Source organism: Zonotrichia albicollis, chromosome 6 (assembly GCF_047830755.1).
Source record: "Zonotrichia albicollis isolate bZonAlb1 chromosome 6, bZonAlb1.hap1, whole genome shotgun sequence".
NCBI classification, from domain to species: domain Eukaryota; kingdom Metazoa; phylum Chordata; class Aves; order Passeriformes; family Passerellidae; genus Zonotrichia; species Zonotrichia albicollis.
The window spans coordinates 217140-240163 of record NC_133824.1 but is presented as its reverse complement, the minus strand read 5'-3'; the positions used below and the strand labels follow the sequence as shown (position 1 = coordinate 240163).

At 43.5% G+C, this 23024-nt stretch overlaps 1 protein-coding gene and 3 long non-coding RNA genes across 5 annotated transcripts in view; all 4 read left to right on the top strand.

Annotated features, from left to right (window-relative positions):
• Positions 1 to 23024, top strand: part of LOC141729314 (uncharacterized) — a 78610-nt gene that overhangs the window by 9040 nt on the left and 46546 nt on the right. The window lies entirely within an intron of this gene.
• Positions 1757 to 4144, top strand: LOC141729311 (uncharacterized). The gene is made up of 3 exons (XR_012580660.1): positions 1757 to 3137; positions 3587 to 3679; positions 3828 to 4144. It is a non-coding gene; the product is annotated as an uncharacterized LOC141729311 (long non-coding RNA).
• Positions 7915 to 21906, top strand: LOC141729310 (uncharacterized). Its single transcript, XM_074542217.1, has 2 exons — positions 7915 to 8801; positions 21066 to 21906. Exons 1-2 carry the CDS (start codon positions 8207 to 8209, stop codon positions 21191 to 21193), a joined length of 723 nt encoding a protein of 240 aa, XP_074398318.1. The 5' UTR covers positions 7915 to 8206; the 3' UTR covers positions 21194 to 21906.
• LOC141729312 (uncharacterized) lies at positions 12074 to 16338 on the top strand. 2 transcript variants are annotated; one of them, XR_012580662.1, is made up of 5 exons: positions 12074 to 13106; positions 13635 to 13699; positions 14318 to 14381; positions 15083 to 15158; positions 15277 to 16338. It is a non-coding gene; the product is annotated as an uncharacterized LOC141729312 (long non-coding RNA). The 2 variants fall into 2 exon arrangements; XR_012580661.1 differs by lacking the exon at positions 12074 to 13106 and having other exon boundaries at positions 13230 to 13699.

Sequence of the window (23024 nt, the reverse complement as noted above, 5' to 3'; positions counted from 1 at the left end):
CTTGTCGTCAGGCTCGGTGCTGTCCAAAAAGATACAGAGACTAAAACAATCATAAGAAGCAAAATATGACTGCAGGGAAAACAAGCTGGAGCGAACAAAAGGTGGTATTGTTATCCTTACCCTCTATTAGAAACATCCACTGTGCTTTGATGCTGGTAGCTGCCAGGGGCTTGTCAGCTCTTTGTAGGCAGGTGTGGGTGTTCACTTGTAGGTTTTTTCTCTGGACAAGTCAATTCAATCTTTGCTAAGCTTATATTTGCAGATTACTCTCTAGCACAGTCCAGCATGACATTTTTGAATGTTGTAAAAATACCATGTTACTTGGAAATTGCTAATGATGAGAAGCCTTAGGGAAAAAAGAAGATTTCAGGGTTGGAAGATGTGAGAAGAATTTTGTGGGGATGTGAGACTGAAATAAAGCACACTTGAAGCTGGACTGGCACGCTGGCAGATCCCCTATTAAAGGGTAGTGCTTAAATTAGCCTGGGGGTTGCCCATTGTTTCTGTAGAAATCAATGTTTCCTGGTCTTCAGAAGTAAGCTGCTTTGAAAAGCTGGAAGGTGCAGCATAGTGACAATCCGTGTGCTTTGGAGTAAAAGCAGATTTCAGAAGGGTGATAGGCTTTTGTCTTTTCCTAGACGTCGATGTAATCCTATCGAGGAGTTTTTAATTCTGTGTTGCCATGTCATCCCTCAGAGCCCTGTCGTACTAATCGTCATACAGATACAAAACAAAAAATCAGACCCTGTCCCAGCCACTTGGAGCCCAGAACACGATTTCCTCGGGCTGCCATTTGTGCGCCATCGGTACTCACCACGGAAGCGAGCCGGGGATGTTGCAGCTGTTGGGAACAAACCGCTTCTCGTCACACAGAAATGGAATTCGGACGACGCCTCGGCCAGCCCCTCTCTGCCGTCGTCTCCTGAATCTGCAGCAGAGCAGTTGCAGTCCGTCCGGGTACGTGTAATCCAGCTCCTGACGATCTGAGCACACGGAGCAGCGCTCAGCTGCCGTGGGGGCTCAGGGAAGGCAGAGTGTGCATTGTCATCTTCCTGAACCTACAGACCAATCAAAGTGAGAAGCCACAGGGTGGAAATCACTCGCATATATGCTAAATAAAACTTGCAGATTTATTTAAGAATTGTTTCTGCTTGTTCTTTTTTGTGCTTCTGTGCTTAGAAAACATCCCTACAAAATCAGTTCAGTTCATCAGTTGAACCTTTGTTTGCAGACCCTCACTGAGCAGAATTTGTTGCAGACTCAGTGCACGCTGCGCTGGAGTGTGAGGAGCTCAGTGCACTGCCGGGAGTGTGAGGAGCTCATGTGTGCTACTTTTTGCTTTAGGACGCTCTAAGGTATTTATTCCTTTTGGGATACATGATGAGAATTCCCAAGAGAGGTAGTTATAAGGTATGACATTGGGAAAAAAGCCTGTGTGGTTGGAATGTTGTTGCTGTCAAAAGTTAATTCTTTCTTAGCCAGTAGTTAGCTTTTTGCTTTATTTTTGTGGTAGCAGTATTTTATTGTTTAAAAAATTGCTTCAAAATTACTTGAGTGGCTGGCCATCGGTACCTTGTTCAGATTTGCCTATTTGCTTGTAGCTAAAATGTTCACATCTTGTTTATCATTCTATTTTAGAAACTGTTGCCCAGCCAACTAATAACTGAATATCTATCTGTCTGGGACACGGGGAGAGGATTTAGGTAATGTCTTTGTTTCCAGAAAAAAGTTCCTGTGTAGTTTCTAAATAGAGGAGAGGGGGGTGAAGACTCGGGGCTCTGATGCCGTTGGGGCACCCCAAGGTCCCCAGGAGAGGAAGCCCCACTGGGGTGCAGGAGCAGGTGTGTTCTCATGTAATATAGAATAAATTACAAATATAAACATGAAATTTGTAATCATGAAAATATTTTTTTAAATAGCTAAATAAAGCGGGGTTTTTTTTATTTGTCAATAGGCAGGGTTTTGATTGTAAAAATTATAAATACAAACAATATAAATGTAGAAATCTAAGTACAGGAATATATCATAAATAAATACAGATATATATATAAAGTTTAAAAACAAGAAAAAATTAGTTGTAGCAGTAGATATGATACATAATACGAATAATAATAATTTAAATACATTTCTAGAATTTTAAATATATTAGATCTAATTATTAATATAATGCATCAAAAGAAACTATAAATATGAATGGGAATATAATTATACTAAGTATAAAAATATTTCAATCTCGTTTAAAAGAAGGTTGTTTTTTGTATTTATTTGGTTAGAGACGGGGTTTTTATTTGGAATAATAGAAGTATTATAGAAGTATAAATCTAAATATAGAAATATACAATCTATAGAGAAAGATATTTGTGAAAACACGAGCGAACGACGCCTCCTTCGGCCGAATGGAACGAGCTCAGCCGAAGCAAGGCGAGACCGGCCGAACCTGACGGCCTCGAGCGAACCGAGGCCAGGCTTGCGAGGCTGCCTGAACGGAGCCGAGCTCAGGCGAACCGAGCCCGCTGCTCTCGTGCGCGCTAATTAGCGCGAGTGCGGTCACCGCCTAATGAGCCCCTGTGCCGCCCCGCGCTCCCGGTCGTGTCCGTGCGATGGGCGGGCCGCCCGCGGGACGCGGCAGCAGGAGAGCCCCGAGCCGGGCGCGTTTAACGTGAGGCGGCGCCGCTTGCCCGCCCTCAGGGAGCCGAGCCGAGCCGAGGCGCGCCGAACGCATGGAGAGCGGCTCCGAGTTCGGCCGAAGCGAGCCGAGCCGCGCCGAGCGCACAGAGCGGCTCCGAGTTCGGCCGAATGAAGCCGAGCCGCGCCGAGCGCACAGAGCGGCTCCGAGTTCGGCCGAATGAAGCCGAGCCGCGCCGAGCGCACAGAGCGGCTCCGAGTTCGGCCGAATGAAGCCGAGCCGCGCCGAAGAGGCGCATCCAGCCGAATGCAGCCGACAATAGCCGAGTTTAGCCGATTACAGCCCAATTTAGCCGAGCTCTTAAGTTATTCTGCAGCCCTTTGACTTTTGTCCTGACTTTTTTTCAGATGCACCTCCTCAGGTGACTGCAGCAGTTCCTTAGGTTCCATCTTCTCAAAGGGTACAGGGCTCAAGAATTCGTCTTCCAGAGAGTTATCTCAAGTCCTGGCTGGTATTGTATCTGCCTATGTTGGCTTATGTTGTATGTACCTCTATTGTGTGTACCTATGCTGGCTTATACTGTACGTACTTATACTGTATGTACCTATGTTGGTTTATACTATATGTACTTACATTGGATGTACCTATATTGGTTTATATTGTGTGTACCTGTGTTGGTTTATACTGTATGTAAGTGCGTCACCTTATATTGTGTGTACTTACGCTCTGTTTACACTTGCACTGTTTACCTCAGCCTATATTGTGTGTACTTATATTGTACCACTTACGATCAGAGCTGCCCTGCCCTGGCACGCAGTCACAGTTAGGTAGAACAGTTACAGAAATTTTACTCTTCATCTGTCTTTTGTGGGATTTTGGGTAGAAAGTTTATCGGTCCAGAGTGGGGACAAGTCCTAGCTGTCAGATAGCCACTCGTTGACCCTTCCTGTTGTCTCACAGGTCCCCGAGGCTGCTGATTTCCCCAGGATCTGCCATTTACTTCAAGGAGCAGCAGCCAGAAGATGTGTCACAGCACGTTCTTCAGCGTCTCAGGTAAGGGCTGCAGTGAGCGTGTAAGTGGCAAGAGTGTGTCAGTGTGTGTGAGAGCACGTGGCTGTGTCTGTCTGTGTCTGCTCGTCTCTGCATGGGTGGGCACATGCTGACTGGATTTAACCTTGTGTATATGACTTTTGCTTTTCAGGTTTTGCAACTCATTTTTAAAGTTAGAATAAAAAATCCTCAGCCGGGTTATATTGTATGTACTGACATGGAATGTACCCATGTTGGCTTAAAACCCAGTAAAACAGACGATGATGGGCAAGAAAAAACCCAGAAAAAAACCCCAACAAGATGGGCAAGAAAAAAACCCAGAAAAGAACCTGAAGACGGGCAAGAAAAAACCCAGAAAAAAACCCCGAGGATGGGCATGAAGAAACCCAGAAAAAACCCCCAAGATGGGCAAGAAAAAACCCAGAAAAAAACCCCGAGGATGGGCATGAAGAAACCCAGAAAAAACCCCCAAGATGGGCAAGAAAAGACCCGGAAAACACCCAGAAAAAATCGCAACCAAAGTATAAATATATAAATATCTTTCAAATATAGAGAGAATTGTTAAATTATTTAAAATGCAAAATAACAGAAATCAATATCTGCATAGAGGATCCATAATACAAGTAATACTGTATATATCTTATTATAGTGTATTATAGGAAATAGATATAAAATTGATATAAATGTATTTATGTTTATCATATCTGTCATTTGTTATATATTACACCATATTGATATACTATAAGTTTTTTAAAGCAGTTTAACATAAAGGGGGGTTTTGTTTTTTATTTGGCAAAAGCAGGGGTTTTAGTACAAAAATGATAGATACAAATAATATAAAGGTAGAAATCTAAGTATAGAAACAGATCATAAATAGCTAAAGGCTAATATAAAATTAAAAATATAAGATAAAATAAGTTGTAGCAGTAGATATGGTACATAATTTAAAAAATAATTTATTTCTATTATTTGAATAGGACACATATTATATATCATGATTAATATAATGCTTAAATATAAACTAAAAATATAAATGTGAATATAGTCATGCAAGCTATAAATATAAAAATATTTCAATATAGTTTAAAAGAATAGAGCTTTTTTGTATTTGTTTAGTTAGTATGGGATTTTTATTTTAAATAATTAAAATTACATTTCTATCATGCTTTTAACATAGAAATATACAATAAATATAGAAAGATATTTTTAAAACCACAAAATATAAATAAATATAAACAGTAGGAATACACAGAATATATTTTATAAATTACATGCTACATCAGTGTCCACTATAAATATGCATGTGAATATAAATACGAAAAATAGGAATTTCAAATTGATTTTAATGGGATTTAAAACCAAGGCGGTTTGTTTGGTTCTGTTCGGGTAAAAGACAGGTTTTTGGCATTTATTTCAGAGCAGTTTTTGGCTGGGGTCGCCCCTGTTCTTTTTTGCCGCCTTCGCTGCCCGCAGCCCCGAGGCGCGCTGCGCCCCCGGCTGGGGCGGGCGGCAGTGCTGCCTCCTTGTGGGCAGAGCGCGGTACTGCAGCCGTGCGCCGGCAGGCAGGCGAGAGGCCGCCATGCTGGGAGTGGCGTGTCGCGGGTGTCTCGGACTTTTCGTTGACCTTCTCGAGATGGCGGGGAAGTGGAGGACCCCGGTGGGTGTAAGTGAACTGCCTGCATGGAACACCGACGTCATGGCGGCCCGACGGATTTTTCTGTGGCGTTTCAAGCGTATCCGATACATGCTGTGGGTTCAGCGGCGCCGCGGGCGGGCGTATTTCTGCGGGTTGGCGGAAGGCATCTGGGTAAACCTGGCCTGTCTGCGCCGGGGTCCTCTCATGCCCGCTCTCCCGCCCTCAGCAAGCCGAACCGGGCCGAATTGTTCCGAAAAGAGCCGACTTGAGACGAAGATCCGAGTGTGGCCGAAAACAGCCGAATGTACCCGAAGAGCCGAGTGTGGCCGAAAACAGCCGACTTGAGCCGAAGAGCCGAGTGAAGCCGAAAACATACGAGTGTACCCGAAGAGACGAGTGTAGCCGAAAACAGCCGAGTTTACCCGAAGAGCCGAGTGTGGCCGAAAAGAGCCGAGTTTACCCGAAGAGCCGTGTGTAGCCGAAAACAGCCGAGTTTACACCAAGAGCCGATGATAGCCGACTGGAATCGATAGCCCGGGGTAGCCGACACTGGCCGCATTTAGACAATGCGCCGAATGTGACCGACTTTAGCCCAAGCGTGCCGAGTTCGGCCGAAGAGCCGAAGCAAGCCGAATTGAGCCGAGTTTCTTGAAACAGAACCGAAGGACGCCGCAGCGCTCTCCCTGCAGGTCTCCGGGGCACACGGCAGGGGGCGCTGTATAAAGTAAGTATAAAATATCAACTATCTATAAGAAGGAATAAAAGCTCTATGTCATGTGCAGCAGTAGAAAATTTCAGGCTCCCAGGGAGTAAATAGTTTTCTTTACATCATTTTCGTTTTGCAGGTTTGTTTTACTGCCAGGTAGCCTGAAAGTTTCTACTGCTGCTTTTTTATTCTAAAGCTAGAAAGGAAAACCAAGATTAGACATACAGGGAAAGAAAGAAAGAAAAGGAAAACAAGAAAATAAGGAAAGGAACTGAAAGGAAGAAAGAAAGAAAGAAGGATAGGAAGGCAGGAAGGAAGGAAGGCAGGCAGGCCAAAGGAAAAAAACGAAGGAGGGCAAGGAGAAAGACAGGGAAAAAAAAAAAAAAGACGAAAAAAAGAAAAAAAAAGACGAAAAAAAGAAAAAAAAAAGGATAAAGACTTCGAGATGCGCAAGAAAAAACCCAGAAAAAAACCCCAAGATGGGCAAGAAGAAACGAAGAAAAGAACCCAAGAAATGCCAGAAAAAGTCAAGGAAAAAGGGAGGAAAAGCCCCAAGAAAGAAGGCAAGAAAGAGAGGCAGTAAAGGCCACAAAAATGCAAGAAAAAACCCAAGCAATGCCAGGAAAAGGTACGAAAATGGTTTTGCCAGGTGCGATCAAGGTGAGCGGGTTCAGTCTCAGGTACGGGAGATGAACAAGTGTCAGATTAGCTCGGGGCACTGCTGTGCAATGCAGCCGTGACAGGATTGATGTTTAAATACAGTTTAAAAAAATTGGGGATTGTTTGGCTTTTATTGGGGTATAGGCTGGAGATTTCATAAAAGGTATAAAAATAGAAATCCAATTATATCCTATATATATCGATATCCAGAAATATTTAATATATGTAAATATACGTAAAAGAAATATATTGTGTAAAAAGAATATATCTATTATTATATAAAAAGGTATTCTCTCCCATCTATAAGATATCTATAAATATAATAAAAGAAAATTACAAATGTAAATGTGAATAGAATTACGACAAACAAAATTATTTTTAAAATTTTAAGTGTGGTTTAAATAAAGGGGTGTCTATGGTTTTTCTTTCCTTAGAGGCAGGGTTTTTTTTTTAAATAATATAAGTACTATAGAAATCTAAATCGGCATAGACAAATATGTAATAAAAATCTAAAGATGTAATACTAAACTATGAATTTAAAAAGAAATAGAAATAGAAATCTATGTTAGTAACATGAAGAGATGTAATATACAATATAAAAAATATTATACAGTAATATAAATTCTAAATCTAAAAGCGAATATAAATATGACAAATATATGATGGGGGCTCGGAGCAGCCCAGGTGTGAGTGTGAGGATGATGAGGGGCTCGGAGCAGCCCAGGTGTGAGTGTGAGGATGATGGGGCTCGGAGCAGCCCAGGTGTGAGCTGTGAGGATGATGAGGGGGTGGCTCCTGCCGGGGCGAGGCGGTTTTAACGGGGGGAGAGTTTGCCTCTGTACATTTTTGCATGGAGCTGCTGAGTGGAGGGGTTTGTGCCGAGGGACGAATCTTTGTGCCGGGGAGCAGCAGCCGAGCAGGTGAGCCCGTGTGCGTTTGGAGCGGGGAATTTTGTCCTTCCCCTTTGCAATTTCATCTTGCCAGTCCCTCCCCGCTTCCCCAGGAGCAGAAATGGAGCTTATGAGGACGAAAGGGATTAAGGAGGAGGAAGCAGCTCCTCTTCTTTTATTGTCTGCGTTTGAACTGAGGGGATCCCTCTTCACTTGTGGTTTTAAGGGCGTTGATTGCAGGAAAAGCTGCCTTTTCCAGGCTGTTGGGGGTATCCCGGGGGTGACAGGGAATCCCTGCGTTCTATTTGAAGGGGAATGGAAAAAGTATTCTTGTGGTGTTATGGGTTTGGTTTGAAGGCAGCCACCCCATTTTCATCACCCTAGGGTTGAAATGGAGGGGGCAGCCGCGGTGTCCCTCCTTTTCAAGGGTTTGAATGGAGGTGGAAATGGCCCTTTGCCATCAGTCGAAGGCTTTCATTTGAGGAGCGCCCCTTCTTTTGTGCTCTCGTAGGGGACGAACGTGAAGGGGAGAGGACACTTCTTTGCCCTTGTTGAAGGGAGGCGAGCCCCGCCTGCGGCGTCAGTTTCGGGCTTCGGTTGCGGGAAGCTGCAGCTGTGGCAGCGTTTGCAGGGCTGCAATGGGGCCGTGCCGCTGCATCGGAGGGCGCTTGTGGTGGCCGCGGCCCGGGCCGGAACGTTGCCGCTCGGGAGCGGCGCTGGCACGGCCCGGGCAGCTGCCGGGGCGCACGGGGGATTTGGCGCGGCCGGGCCGGCCAAGGGCGGCGGTGGCGGAGCCGCGCCGGTGCGAGCCGAGGGAGCCGCGCCGGGCCGGCCAAGGGCGGCAGAGGCGGCGCGGGCGCTGCTGCGGCGGCCCGGGCGGTGCCGGCCGCTCCGGCCGCTCCGGGCGCGGGGCTCGGGCGCCGCCGCCACCCCCGGGCCCGGTGCCGGCCCCGCCGGGCAGGGGCAGCGGGCGCGGCTCTCCGGGCCGGCGCCGGCCCCGCGTGCCGGAGGAGCCGCCGGAGGAGCCGGTCTCCTGGCGGGAGCCGCGCTCCGTCCGGGGCCGGCAGCGAGCGCGGGCTTCGGCTGCTCGCAGTGCTGGGGCGGTGCCGCGGTTCGGAGGCGCTTTTTCGGCATTGATTGCATCGCTGTGCTCGGTTTGCAGCGGGGGTACGCTAAGGGCTACGGGGTTCTTCCTGAGTGCTGCGGTTCTCGGTGCCGGTGGGGATGATAAAGGTTCGTTTCGGATTGGGTTTCATAGTCGGATATGTTTTTTTTGCCGGGGTATTATGTTTAGAAAGGCGCGCAATGGTTTTTACGGGTCGTAGCGCGAAGCAGCGGTTCGGATTTTAATTCTGTTGAGGTGGCTTTTATTGGCGTGAGCGGGTAGTGTTTGTTTCGATGGGCTTTTGAGGTAGCGTCGTGTCGTTCATAGCAGCGGGTTTTTAATCTCGAGAATTGCATGTGTGTTTATCGTCTTCCAGGGCTTTTATTTATTTGGTTGGTTTGATTGTAGTGTATGTTTTATGGCTGCGGGTAATTTGGGAGACATTGTTTATGGTTACGTTTGTCTTTAGGCTTTGTGTTTGTTTCTAGGTGTTATTTTTATTTTGATAGCTTGAGGCACTATGGGTTTATTCAGTTGGGAATAATATTTTTGTTGCAGATTTAGGCTTATTTGGTTTTTGGGATTATTCTTGTTGGTGGTTTCTTCATTTTCTTTTTTGTTGTTGTTGTTGTCTTTTAATGTCTTTGAGTATTGTTCCTCAGGGGCATTTTGGGAACATGGGTATTTATATGGTGGGTTTTTAAATTGTTTTTTACTAGGGTAGTTAATTTCTTAGTTTTTAGCGGTTGAGATGTTTTCCATTTTGTTAATTAGTTCAGTTTTTAAAGTTAGTTTTACGGAGGATTGTTTATTCTTTGAGTTAGCGTAGAGGTAGAATTTTGTCGGTTTTTTTTTTTTTTTTAGTAACGTTCAGGGTGAGTGGCACTGTCTGGAGGTTAGAAGATTGGTTTGACTTTTTTTTAGTACCTTTTGTAATTTGCTGTGTGTGTTTCTATAGGGTTTTCTTTTCTTTTGGTTCCATTTTTCGGTCGTGATGAGAATTGTTATTGACAAGAGTGTTCTTTGTTTTTTCTCTGACGCTTGTTTGGCTGTTGGAGGTGTCTCGATGTTTTTGGAAGATATTGGTGGGAATTTGATGCTGTTTGTTCTGTCATTTCATTTAGGAATTGGATTTTAAATATACAATTATAACTCTCACTATATTGAAACAAAAGAAATAGATGTGTAGAAATGGGAATGAGCCAACGTTATTTTTATATATTCGGTCAATTTTTAAAATTTAACATGGAACATAAGTCATTATATGTTGCAATTAGTTATTCTATTTTTTAATAGAGCATCGTGTATGTATACAGATATATGAATAGAGAATATAAATGGAAACACAAGCCAAACAAAAATGCAAATATAGAAATGTATTGCAACTATATGCAGATATATAAAAAATTAGTAATAAATTCCGTCCCCCGCCTCTATGGTTTCAAGATAGCGGAGACAATTTCCGGTCCTCCCAGCTGCCGTCTCTATGGTTTCAACGTGCCAGAAGGGTATATCCGGTCGTCCCGTCCCTTCTCTCTATGGTTTCAAGGTGGCGGAGACAATTTCCGGTCCTCCCAGCTGCCGTCTCTATGGTTTCAACGTGCCAGAAGGGTTTACCCGGTCGTCCCGTCCTTTCTCTCTATGGTTTCAAGATGGCGGAGACAATTTCCGGTCCTCCCAGCTGCCGTCTCTATGGTTTCAACGTGCCAGAAGGGTTTATCCGGTCGTTTTTATTTGGTTAGAGGCAAGAGTTTTATTTTAAATAATAGAAGTGTTATAGAAATGTGAATCTTAATATAGAAATAGATAATAAATATATAAAGGGAGATTGCTAAACTATGACTACAAATTGAACTATAATTATAGGTAAGTAATATGAAGAGTTGTAGTATAGAATAGAAATAACATGATACGGCAATATGAATTATAAATGGGAATATAAATATAAAAATAGGTAAGTATAGTTTAAAAGAAAGGGAATTTTTTGGCTTTTATTTAAGTAGAGGCAGGGGTTTTATTTTAAATAGGTGTTACAGCAGTAAAAATCTTGACGCAGAAATATGTAATCAATGTATAAAAATATGTATAAAAATATATAACTGCTCGCATCAGATGTAATGTAGAATATAAATTTATTTACAAATTGAGATTGATAAAGATAAATGTATAAGTAAGCAATATACATTAATGTACATTATAAATGCAAATAGGAATATAAAAATCAGACATAAGGATAAAACCTATTTAAATATTGTTTGAAAGAAAGGGTTGGGGTTTTTTTTATTCTTACTGGGTTAGAGGCAGGGTTTTTATTTTAAATGACATGAATGTAGATATTATTGGTATATATTTCTCAATATTGAGATATACAATCAAGATATAAATATAGATATAAACACAAAATATAAGTAAATAGAGATAATAGGAAGAGATGTAATGGAGAATACAAATAACAGCATACGTAAGTATACATTTTAAATGTAAATGTGAATATGGACCTGAAAAACAGAATTTTAAAAAATATTGAAATACAGTTGAGAAGAAAGGGTTTTCTTTTTGGCTTTAACGTGGGTGGAGGCAGGGGTTTTATTTTAAATAATGGAAGTGCTACAGAAGTAAAAATCCTCACACAGAAAGATATAATAAATATATAAAGATCTGAATAAAAATACGAAAAAAAAATAGAAGTAATAGGAAGAGTTGTAACAGAGAATATAAATTTATAAATAAATCGGAAAATAGAAATGCAAAATCGAACACACATCAGTATAGAATTTAAATATAAATGTGGATCTAAATTTGAAAAATATTATTAAAAAAAAAATGAAATACAGTTGAAATGAAAGGGGTTTGTATTTGGCATGTATGGGTGGACGCAGGGGTTTTATTTTGAATCCTGCAAGTGTTAGAGAAGTAAAAATCCTAAGAGAAATGTATACTTCCAATGTAAAAATAGGTATATTTCGAGCGGGGCCGAATTGTTCGGAAGAGGCGAAGAGCCGAGTGTTGCCGAAAAGAGGCGACTTGAGCCGAAGAGCCGAGTGTGGCCGAAGAGAGCCGACTTGAGCCGAAGAGCCGAGTGTAGCCGAAAACAGCCGAGTTTACCCGAAGAGCCGATGATAGCCGACTGGAATCGATAGCCCGGGGTAGCCGACACTGGCCGCATTTAGACAATGCGCCGAATGTGACCGAGTTTCGTCCAAGCGTGCCGAGTTCGGCCGTAGAGCCGAACTGAAACGAGTTTAGACCAAGAGCCGAAGCAAGCCGAATTGAGCCGAGTTTCTTGAAACAGAACCGAAGGACGCCGCAGCGCTCTCCCTGCAGGTCTCCGGGGCACACGGCAGGGGGCGCTGTATAAAGTAAGTATAAAATATCAACTATCTATAAGAAGGAATAAAAGCTCTATGTCATGTGCAGCAGTAGAAAATTTCAGGCTCCCAGGGAGTAAATAGTTTTCTTTACATCATTTTCGTTTTGCAGGTTTGTTTTACTGCCAGGTAGCCTGAAAGTTTCTACTGCTGCTTTTTTATTCTTAAGCTAGAAAGGAAAACCAAGATCAGAAAGAGAAGAAAAGGAAAGGAAAAGGGAAGGAAAGGAAAGGAATCAGGAGCACCAGAGGGAAGGGAAGGGGTGAAAAGCAGAGTGAAAAAAGAAAAAAGAGTTGGAGTGAAAAAGAGAGGGCATTCGGGAGGAGCGTTGCTGCCTCAGGTCCTTCCCCGCCCAGGGGCGAAGGACCCGTTTGATGCCCGGGAGGGACTGCAGCTCCCGGTGGCGGAGGACGGAGCAGTGGCTGTCAGCCCGAGACTACAACTCCCGGCACGCCCTGCTGCCGGCGAGGCGTGTGACGCAACGGCTGGCGCGGCACCGGAGTGGCTGGCGTGCCAGGCGGCCGCGCGGGGCTGTGCGCGGGCAGCTCCCGGGCCCAGTCTCGCGCGGGACGGCGCTGCGGCGGCGACGCCGGAGGGGCGAAGCCTCCGTCTGGCCGCCCGCACGGAGCTGAGCAGCGCGGAAGGAGCGTCGGCCCGGTTCTTCGGCCTTACTCAGCGGTAGCGATGGCGGAGGGCGAGGCGGTGCTTTGCTGCCGCGGGCCGGGAGCTGCAGGAGCCGCCCCGGGCGAGCGGCGCCGGGCGCTCCCGCGGTCCCGGTGGGGCGGCTGCCCTCAGGCTGGCGGAGGCGCAGCAGCCCCCGAGCTGCAGCCGTCTCCCTCGGGCTGCTGCCGGTGCTGCGGGCGGAGGCGGCTCCGCCGCGTGTTGGGCGTTGCGAGCAGAGAGCGCTGCGATATCGCCGGAATGACTGGGCTGCTGCCTGCGCTAGTGCTCGAGGCTCTTTCTGCCATGCAAACGGATGGAGCGGCGCTGAGCGGTAAAGCCAGAGATGGCCGGGAGAATGCCCAGCGCAGGGAGCAGGCGGGCTGTATCCTTCCGATGGCACAGGTGCGATCTGCAAACTCATCCCCTTCTGCCCCTGCCCTCCCGAGCCCCAGGGAAAGTGCTTTCCAGCATTGTCGGGCTTCTGAAAGACAAAACTTGTGATTTGACACTAGCATCCAGAAAAGGTTTCTGTCTAGATTAGCAAATGCCTGAATTGTTCTTGGTTACATCCCATGACCGGTTTTAGGCAGTGACTTTATAGTGCTTTTAGGATTTTCTTGTACCAAGGTGAGAAAATAGGCAGGTCTGATAGTGGTTTCACTTTTTTTCTACTTCACGTTCCATGAGATTCTTTTATCCAAGCACTTGTTTTAAAATTGTACTGTAGGCGTTTATGGTTCACTTTTTTTTTCTTTGCAGCACCCGTGACTTTTTTTTTTTTCTCTAAATCGGGAGTAAATATAGCTGAGTAAAATGACCTTGGTTTTCTTCTTTCTTTTTCAACTGAGTTGTTTTTATTAAAAATCCTATTTGAATATGTAGAAAAAGGGGGTATGTCCTGTAATATATCCTAGCTTTTCTTGTTTACAGGGTACTCAGAAAATATGTCTCCCTTAGAGTCCCACAGAAACGTTCTCAGTGCGATCTCTGTCAAGGTATGCATTTACAAATAAGTGATCCCTTTAGATATTTGACTGTGTACCTTTTCCTGTAATTCAGAGCTTGCGTTCCGTGGCTTTTATGATAAACCTATAAAACATGTAAAAATGGTTTTGCACGTCTTAATCGTTGCAGGCAGCACTAAGTGGATTTAGAGCCTGTTCTTGACCAGACAAAGGGAAAAAGTGTGACTTTGATGCTGAACTTGTCATTTTTCATTGGACTTGTCTTTAGTTATTTAGGAATAGAGAGAACTAGAAAAAGAGAGAAATAGAATTGGTTATTGAGCACTCCTCAAATGCTCACCGTGATTCAGTGCAGAGCCGAAGTGAAGGGTGATGGAACAGAGCTCTGTGCTTTAGAAGGAAATAAATTTAAACCTGACCTCCACACAGTGTCTCACTAACTTCTATTGTTTTAAAATACAAAATACGTTTAGGAAGTGTTGGAAGTTAGTATTTTGGGAAAGAAATGGCAGTTCCACAGAACATTGCATTTAACAGAGGCTCTCAGAACGATTCATGTTGTAACTGCTGTCACTGCAATCGGTTGGTGGTTCAGCCTTGAAATGTGCACTTGCCCTTCTATAAAGCACTGTTTTGTTTGCCTTTCAGTGCTATGAGTCTTGATAAATTGGAGAAGAGCCCAAGAGAAGTTTTTCATCCCTTGATATAAAAGGTAGGAAGTGACTTTTTTTGGTTTGGTTCTTTTTCTTTATTATTTTCTGGAAATAAAAGTAATTAAGTATAGGTACGACTGGTTTGTTTCTTCCAGTAGCAGGTGATAATAATAGTAGTAGTAATAGTAAAAATAATAATAGAAATAATAATAATAATAGTAACGTAATACTACTGAAACTGTCTTTATCCATTGAACTGGCCATTTCAAATCAAAACTTGTAAACACAAATCAAACCATCATCCTTGTAGAATCTTTCACAGCAGTGGGCTAAAGATCCTGGTTTTGTTGACAGGATTTATCGGTTCTGGAAGAACAAGAGGGAAGTACAAGCCTAACTACTTCTAGCTCACAGACCCGTCCAGTGAATACAGCTTTGTATTTTGATGGGCTTGTGATGACTTTGAAATCGATTCCTCATTACAGTAAAAAAAAAAAAAATGTTTTTTTGAACGTGACAGCAGAAATAACTTTCAGTACCAACTTAATAATAATAGATCACCAATTTAAGTTAAAAATTCATGCTATACTATCAGAATTTAAAGGTAAAATATTATGTATTAGGTGATGGTATAAAGTGTATGTTCTAATGTGTAGGATGTATGCAAAGATAGATACATACCTGAAAGTCCTTAGAGGAAACAAATTTTTATGTCTGCTGTTTGACTGTTTATCATACAATATTTGGTTTTATTTCCCAGGGATCGGTGAATTTTAACTTTGGAGTCCTCTGTGCTAAGGATGCTCGGCTTACAGATGATGAAATGTTCAGTAATGGTGAGTTTTTCACCTTCTCTTTAGTTGCTATGCTGATCTGAATAAGAAAAAAACAAAAGCAAGAGAAAAAAAATGGATGGTTTATTATTTTTTTACGCTGTTATGTTTGTTTCCTCAGTATTTGCTGCAGCTCTGCTTACCCAAACTTTGGGTTCCTTCTGTCCCACTGGGAGTCGCCCGATTTGGTTGCATCTGGTGAAACTCACCCTGAGACCTTGGAGAACCAGCTCAAACTACGTGAGAGCCATTTGCAGTTCTCTCCAGACACCTGGAGAATGGGTGATGCTTCTGAGGATCTGGCAAATGTGCTTCTATCAAAACTCAGTCTGTGAAATTTCTGGGGAAAACCCTTCTGTGTACCGAAGGGTTCAAACTCTGGTGAGGATCCAGTTATCAGGTGCTCACCTGCATGGTTCCAGCTCTTAAAGCGAACACTTGTACTCTTGCCCTGTAGTTTATATCTATCGTATTTTTGTTATTTTGCAAGATTTTACGGCTTTGCAAAATATTGTGCATTTGACTCTTTGGAACCTGTCAGATCGTTCTTTGGTGCAGCACCACCTCATGGGACACTTGGCTGCTGTCCTGAAGGGGTTGGTCGTAAATCCTGGAGGGTTTATAAGTCTTCTGTCCCCAGGGAGCTATCGTGCTTTGTTTGCTTTTGTTCTGTTTGTTAGGCGCTGCTTCTCACTGGAAGTATGAATTTCAAACTACCCTGTTCTTTTTTTAACTGTTTTCCTGGTTCTCTCCCTACGGCAGGGAAAGACTCTCGTGTCCTTGTCGTCAGGCTCGGTGCTGTCCAAAAAGATACAGAGACTAAAACAATCATAAGAAGCAAAATATGACTGCAGGGAAAACAAGCTGGAGCGAACAAAAGGTGGTATTGTTATCCTTACCCTCTATTAGAAACATCCACTGTGCTTTGATGCTGGTAGCTGCCAGGGGCTTGTCAGCTCTTTGTAGGCAGGTGTGGGTGTTCACTTGTAGGTTTTTTCTCTGGACAAGTCAATTCAATCTTTGCTAAGCTTATATTTGCAGATTACTCTCTAGCACAGTCCAGCATGACATTTTTGAATGTTGTAAAAATACCATGTTACTTGGAAATTGCTAATGATGAGAAGCCTTAGGGAAAAAAGAAGATTTCAGGGTTGGAAGATGTGAGAAGAATTTTGTGGGGATGTGAGACTGAAATAAAGCACACTTGAAGCTGGACTGGCACGCTGGCAGATCCCCTATTAAAGGGTAGTGCTTAAATTAGCCTGGGGGTTGCCCATTGTTTCTGTAGAAATCAATGTTTCCTGGTCTTCAGAAGTAAGCTGCTTTGAAAAGCTGGAAGGTGCAGCATAGTGACAATCCGTGTGCTTTGGAGTAAAAGCAGATTTCAGAAGGGTGATAGGCTTTTGTCTTTTCCTAGAAGTCGATGTAATCCTATCGAGGAGTTTTTAATTCTGTGTTGCCATGTCATCCCTCAGAGCCCTGTCGTACTAATCGTCATACAGATACAAAACAAAAAATCAGACCCTGTCCCAGCCACTTGGAGCCCAGAACACGATTTCCTCGGGCTGCCATTTGTGCGCCATCGGTACTCACCACGGAAGCGAGCCGGGGATGTTGCAGCTGTTGGGAACAAACCGCTTCTCGTCACACAAATGGAATTCGGACGACGCCTCGGCCAGCCCCTCTCTGCCGTCGTCTCCTGAATCTGCAGCAGAGCAGTTGCAGTCCATCCGGGTACGTGTAATCCAGCTCCTGACGATCTGAGCACACGGAGCAGCGCTCAGCTGCCGTGGGGGCTCAGGGAAGGCAGAGTGTGCATTGTCATCTTCCTGAACCTACGGACCAATCAAAGTGAGAAGCCACAGGGTGGAAATCACTCGCATATATGCTAAATAAAACTTGCAGATTTATTTAAGAATTGTTTCTGCTTGTTCTTTTTTGTGCTTCTGTGCTTAGAAAACATCCCTACAAAATCAGTTCAGTTCATCAGTTGAACCTTTGTTTGCAGACCCTCACTGAGCAGAATTTGTTGCAGACTCAGTGCACGCTGCGCTGGAGTGTGAGGAGCTCAGTGCACTGCCGGGAGTGTGAGGAGCTCATGTGTGCTACTTTTTGCTTTAGGACGCTCTAAGGTATTTATTCCTTTTGGGATACATGATGAGAATTCCCAAGAGAGGTAGTTATAAGGTATGACATTGGGAAAAAAGCCTGTGTGGTTGGAATGTTGTTGCTGTCAAAAGTTAATTCTTTCTTAGCCAGTAGTTAGCTTTTTGCTTTATTTTTGTGGTAGCAGTATTTTATTGTTTAAAAAATTGCTTCAAAATTACTTGAGTGGCTGGCCATTGGTACCTTGTTAAGATTTGCCTATTTGCTTGTAGCTAAAATGTTCACACCTTGTTTATCCTTCTATTTAAGAAACTGCTGCCCAGCCAACTAATAACTGAATATCTATCTGTCTGGGACACGGGGAGAGGATTTAGGTAATGTCTTTGTTTCCAGAAAAAAGTTCCTGTGTAGTTTCTAAATAGAGGAGAGGGGGGTGAAGACTCGGGGCTCTGATGCCGTTGGGGCACCCCAAGGTCCCCAGGAGAGGAAGCCCCACTGGGGTGCAGGAGCAGGTGTGTTCTCATGTAATATAGAATAAATTACAAATATAAACATGAAATTTGTAATCATGAAAATATTTTTTTAAATAGCTAAAGAAAGCGGGGTTTTTTTATTTGTCAATAGGCAGGGTTTTGATTATAAAAATTATAAATACAAACAATATAAATGTAGAAATCTAAGTACAGGAATATATCATAAATAAATACAGATATATATATATAAAGTTTAAAAACAAGAAAAAATTAGTTGCAGCAGTAGATATGACACATAATATAAATAATAATTTAAAAACATTTCTAGAACTTTACATATATTATATATAATTAATACACTGCATCAAAAGAAACTATAAATATGAATGGGAATATAATTATACTAAGTATAAAAATATTTCAATCTCGTTTAAAAGAAGGTTGTTTTTTGTATTTATTTGGTTAGAGACGGGGTTTTTATTTGGAACAATAGAAGTATTATAGAATTATAAATCTAAATATAGAAATATACAATCTATAGAGAAAGATATTTGTAAAAACACGAGCGAACGACGCCTCCTTCGGCCGAATGGAACGAGCTCAGCCGAAGCAAGGCGAGACCGGCCGAACCTGACGGCCTCGAGCGAACCGAGGCCAGGCTTGCGAGGCTGCCTGAACGGAGCCGAGCTCAGGCGAACCGAGCCCGCTGCTCTCGTGCGCGCTAATTAGCGCGAGTGCGGTCACCGCCTAATGAGCCCCTGTGCCGCCCCGCGCTCCCGGTCGTGTCCGTGCGATGGGCGGGCCGCCCGCGGGACGCGGCAGCAGGAGAGCCCCGAGCCGGGCGCGTTTAACGTGAGGCGGCGCCGCTTGCCCGCCCTCAGGGAGCCGAGCCGAGCCGAGGCGCGCCGAACGCATGGAGAGCGGCTCCGAGTTCGGCCGAAGCGAGCCGAGCGCACAGAGCGGCTCCGAGTTCGGCCGAATAAACCCGAGCCGCGCCGAACGCAAGGAGAGGCTCCGAGTTCGGCCGAAGCGACACGAGCCGCGCCGAGCGCACAGAGCGGCTCCGAGTTCGGCTAAATGAAGCCGAGCCGCGCCGAGCGCACAGAGAGGCTCCGAGTTCGGCCGAAGCGAGCCGAGCCGCGCCGAGCGCACAGAGCGACTCCGAGTTCGGCCGAAGCGACACGAGCCGCGCCGAGCGCACAGAGCGGCTCCGAGTTCGGCTGAATGAAGCCGAGCCGCGCTGAATGTACAGAGCGGCTCCGAGTTCGGCCGAAGCGAGCCGAAGCGGGCCGCGCTGAGCGCACAGAGCGGCTCCGAGTTCGGCTGAATGAAGCCGAGCCGCGCCGAGCGCACAGAGCGACTCCGAGTTCGGCCGAAGCGAGCCGAGGCGCGCCGAGCGCACAGAGCGGCTCCGAGTTCGGCCGAATGAAGCCGAGCCGCGCCGAGCGCACAGCGCGGCTCCGAGTTCGGCTGAATGAAGTCGAGCCCCGCCGAACGTACAGAGCAGCTCCGAGTTCGGCCGAAGCGAGCCGAACGAGCCGAAGAGGCGCATCCAGCCGAATGCAGCCGACAATAGACGAGTTTAGCCGATTACAGCCCAATTTAGCCGAGCACTTAAGTTATTCTGCAGCCCTTTGACTTTTGTCCTGACTTTTTTTCAGATGCACCTCCTCAGGTGACTGCAGCAGTTCCTTAGGTTCCATCTTCTCAAAGGGTACAGGGCTCAAGAATTCGTCTTCCAGAGAGTTATCTCAAGTCCTGGCTTGTATTGTATTTGCCTATGTTGGCTTATGTTGTATGTACCTCTATTGTGTGTACCTATGCTGGCTTATACTGTATGTACTTATACTGTATGTACCTATGTTGGTTTATACTATATGTACTTACATTGGATGTACCTATATTGGTTTATATTGTGTGTACCTGTGTTGGTTTATACTGTATGTAAGTGTGTCACCTTACATTGTGTGTACTTACGCTCTGTTTACACTTGCACTGTTTACCTCAGCCTATATTGTACGTACTTATATTGTACCACTTACGATCAGAGCTGCCCTGCCCTGGCACGTAGTCACAGTTAGGTAGAACAGTTATAGAAATTTTACTCTTCATCTGTCTTATATCTTATTGTAGTGTATTATAGGAAATAGATATAAATAAATTTATATCAATTTTATGTTTATCATATCTATAATTTGTTATATATTACACCATATTGATATAAGTTTTTTAAAGCAGTTTAACATAAAGGGGGGTTTTGTTTTTTATTTGGCAAAAGCAGGGGTTTTAGTACAAAAATGATAAATACAAATAATATAAAGGTAGAAATCTAAGTATAGAAAGAGATCATAAATAGGTAAAGGCTAATATAAAATTAAAAATCTAAGATAAAATAAGTTGTAGCAGTAGATATGGTACATAATTTAAAAAATAATTTATTTCTATTATTTGAATAGGACACATATTATATATCATGATTAATATAATGCTTAAATATAAACTATAAATATAAATGTGAATATAGTCATGCAAGCTATATATATAAAAATATTTCAATATAGTTTAAAAGAATAGAGCTTTTTTGTATTTGTTTAGTTAGTATGGGATTTTTATTTTAAATAATTAAAATTACATTTCTATCATGCTTTTAACATAGAAATATACAATAAATATAGAAAGATATTCATAAAACCACAAAATATAAATAAATAGAAACAGTAGGAATAGACAGAATATATTTTATAAATTACATGCTACATCAATGTCCACTATAAATATGCATGTGAATATAAATACGAAAAATAGGACTATCAAATTGATTTTAATAGGATTTTAAACCAAGGCGGTTTGTTTGGTTCTGGTCGGATAAGAGGCAGGTTTTTGGCATTTATTTCAGAGCAGTTTTTGTCTGGGGTCGCCCCTGTTCTTTTTTGCCGCCGTCGCTGCCCGCAACCCCGAGGCGCGCTGCGCCCTCGTCTGGGGCGGGCGGCAGTGCTGCCGCCTTGTGGGCAGAGCGCGGTACTGCAGGCGTGCGCCGGCAGGCAGGCGAGAGGCCGCCATGCTGGGAGTGGCGTGTCGCGGGTGTCTCGGACTTTTCGTTGACCTTCTCGAGATGGCGGGGAAGTGGAGGACCCTGGTGGGTGTAAGTGAACTGCCTGCATGGAATACCGACGTCATGGCGGCCCCGACGGATTTTTCTGTGGCGTTTGAAGCGTATCCGATACATGCTGTGGGCTCAGCGACGCCGCGAGCGGGCGTATTTTTGCGGGTTTGTGACAGGCATCTGGATAAACCTTCCCTCTGTGCTCCGGGCCCGCTCTCCCGCCCTCAGCGAGCCGAGGATGGCCGAAAAATCCCGACTTGAACCGAAGAGCCGAGTGTTGCCGAAAACAGCCGAGTTTACCCGAAGAGCCGAGTGTAGCCGAAAATAGCCGAGTTTACCCGAAGAGCCGAGTGTAGCCGAAAACAACCGAGTTTACCCGAAGAGCCGAGTGTAGCCGAAAATAGCCGAGTTTACCCGAAGAGACGATGGTAGCCGAAAATAGCCGAGTTTACCCGAAGAGCGAGTGTAGCCGAAAACAGCCCAAGAGCCGATGATAGCCGACTGGAACCGATAGCCGAGTGGAGCCGACACTGGCCGCATTTAGAGAATGTGCTGAATATGACCGAGTTTAGCCGCACCGTGCCGAGTTGGGCCGAAGAGCCGAACTGAAACAAGTTTAGACCAAGAGCCGAACCAAGCCGAATTGAGCTGAGTTTCTTTAAACAGAACCGAAGGACGCCGCAGCGCTCTCCCTGCAGGTCTCCGGGGCACACGGCAGGGGGCGCTGTATAAAGCAAGTATAAAATATCAACTATCTATAAGAAGGAATAAAAGCTCTATGTCACGTACAGCAGTAGAAAATTTCAGGCTCCCAGGGAGTAAATAGTTTTCTTTACATCATTTTCGTTTTGCAGTTTTCTTTTACTCCCCGGTAGCCCGAAAGTTTTTAGTGCTGCTTTTTTATTCTAAAGCTAGAAAGGAAAACCAAGATTAGACATACAGGGAAAGAAAGAAAGAAAAGGAAAACAAGAAAATAAGGAAAGGAACTGAAAGGAAGAAAGAAAGAAGGATAGGAAGGCAGGAAGGAAGGAAGGCAGGCAGGCCAAAAAAAAAAAACCAAGGAGGGCAAGGAGAAACGCAGGGAAAAAAAAAAAAAAAAAAAAAAGGACAAAAAAAAGATAAAAAGAAAAAAAGAAAAAAAAAAGAAAAAAAAAGAAAAAAAAAAAAAAAGGATAAAGACTTCGAGATGTGCAAGAAAAAACACAGAAAAAATCCCCAAGATGGGCAAGAAATAAACGAGAAAAAATAAAACAAGATGGACGAGAAAAACCCCGATAAAAGAAAACAGAAAAAATAATCCCAAGATGGGCAAGAAATAAAATCAGAAAAAAAAAAAAAAAAAAAAAACCAACAAGATGGGGACGAAAATTTCCGGAAAAAAACCCAGAAAGAAACAGAAAAAAAACCCCAAGATGGGCAAGAAGAAACGAAGAAAGAACCCAAGAAATGCCAGAAAAAGTCAAGGAAAAAGGGAGGAAAAGCCCCAAGAAACAAGGCAAGAAAGAGAGGCAATAGAGGGCACAAAAAAGGCCAGAGAAAACCCAAGAAATGCCAGGAAAAGGTACGAAAATGGTTCTGCCAGGTGCGATCAAGGTGAGCGGGTTCAGTCTCAGGTACAGGAGATGAACAAGTGTCAGATTAGCTCGGGGCACTGCTGTGCAATGCAGCCGTGACAGGATTTATGTTTAAATATAGTTTAAATGAATTGGGGATTGTTTGGTTTTCATTGGGGTATAGGCTGGAGATTTCATAAAAGGTATAAAAATAGAAATCCAATTATATCCTATATATCTCGATATCAATAAATATTTAATCTACGTAAATATAAGGAAAAGAAATATGTTGTGTAAAAAGAATATATCTATTATTATATAAAAAGGTATTCTCTCCAATCTATAAGATATCTATAAATATAATAAATGAAAATTACAAATGTAAATGTGAATAGAATTACGACAAACAAAATTATTTTTAAAATTTTAAATGTGGTTTAAATAAAGGGGTGTCTTTGGTTTTTCTTTCGTTAGAGGCAGGGGTTTTTATATAAATAATATAAGTACAATAGAAATCTAAATTGGCACAGAGAAATATATAATAAAAATCTAAAGATGTAATACTAAACTATGAATTTAAAAAGAAATAGAAATAGAAATCTATGTAAGTAACATGAAGAGATGTAATATACAT

Excerpts from the sequence above, each read along its gene's own strand:
- LOC141729310 (XM_074542217.1), top strand. The coding sequence starts at position 8,207 with ATGGGGCCGTGCCGCTGCATCGGAGGGCGCTTGTGGTGGCCGCGGCCC. Across the intron at positions 8,802-21,065 it reads TGCCGGTGGGGATGATAAAG|CGAGCCGAGGATGGCCGAAA; the intron begins GTTCGTTTCGGA and ends TCCCGCCCTCAG.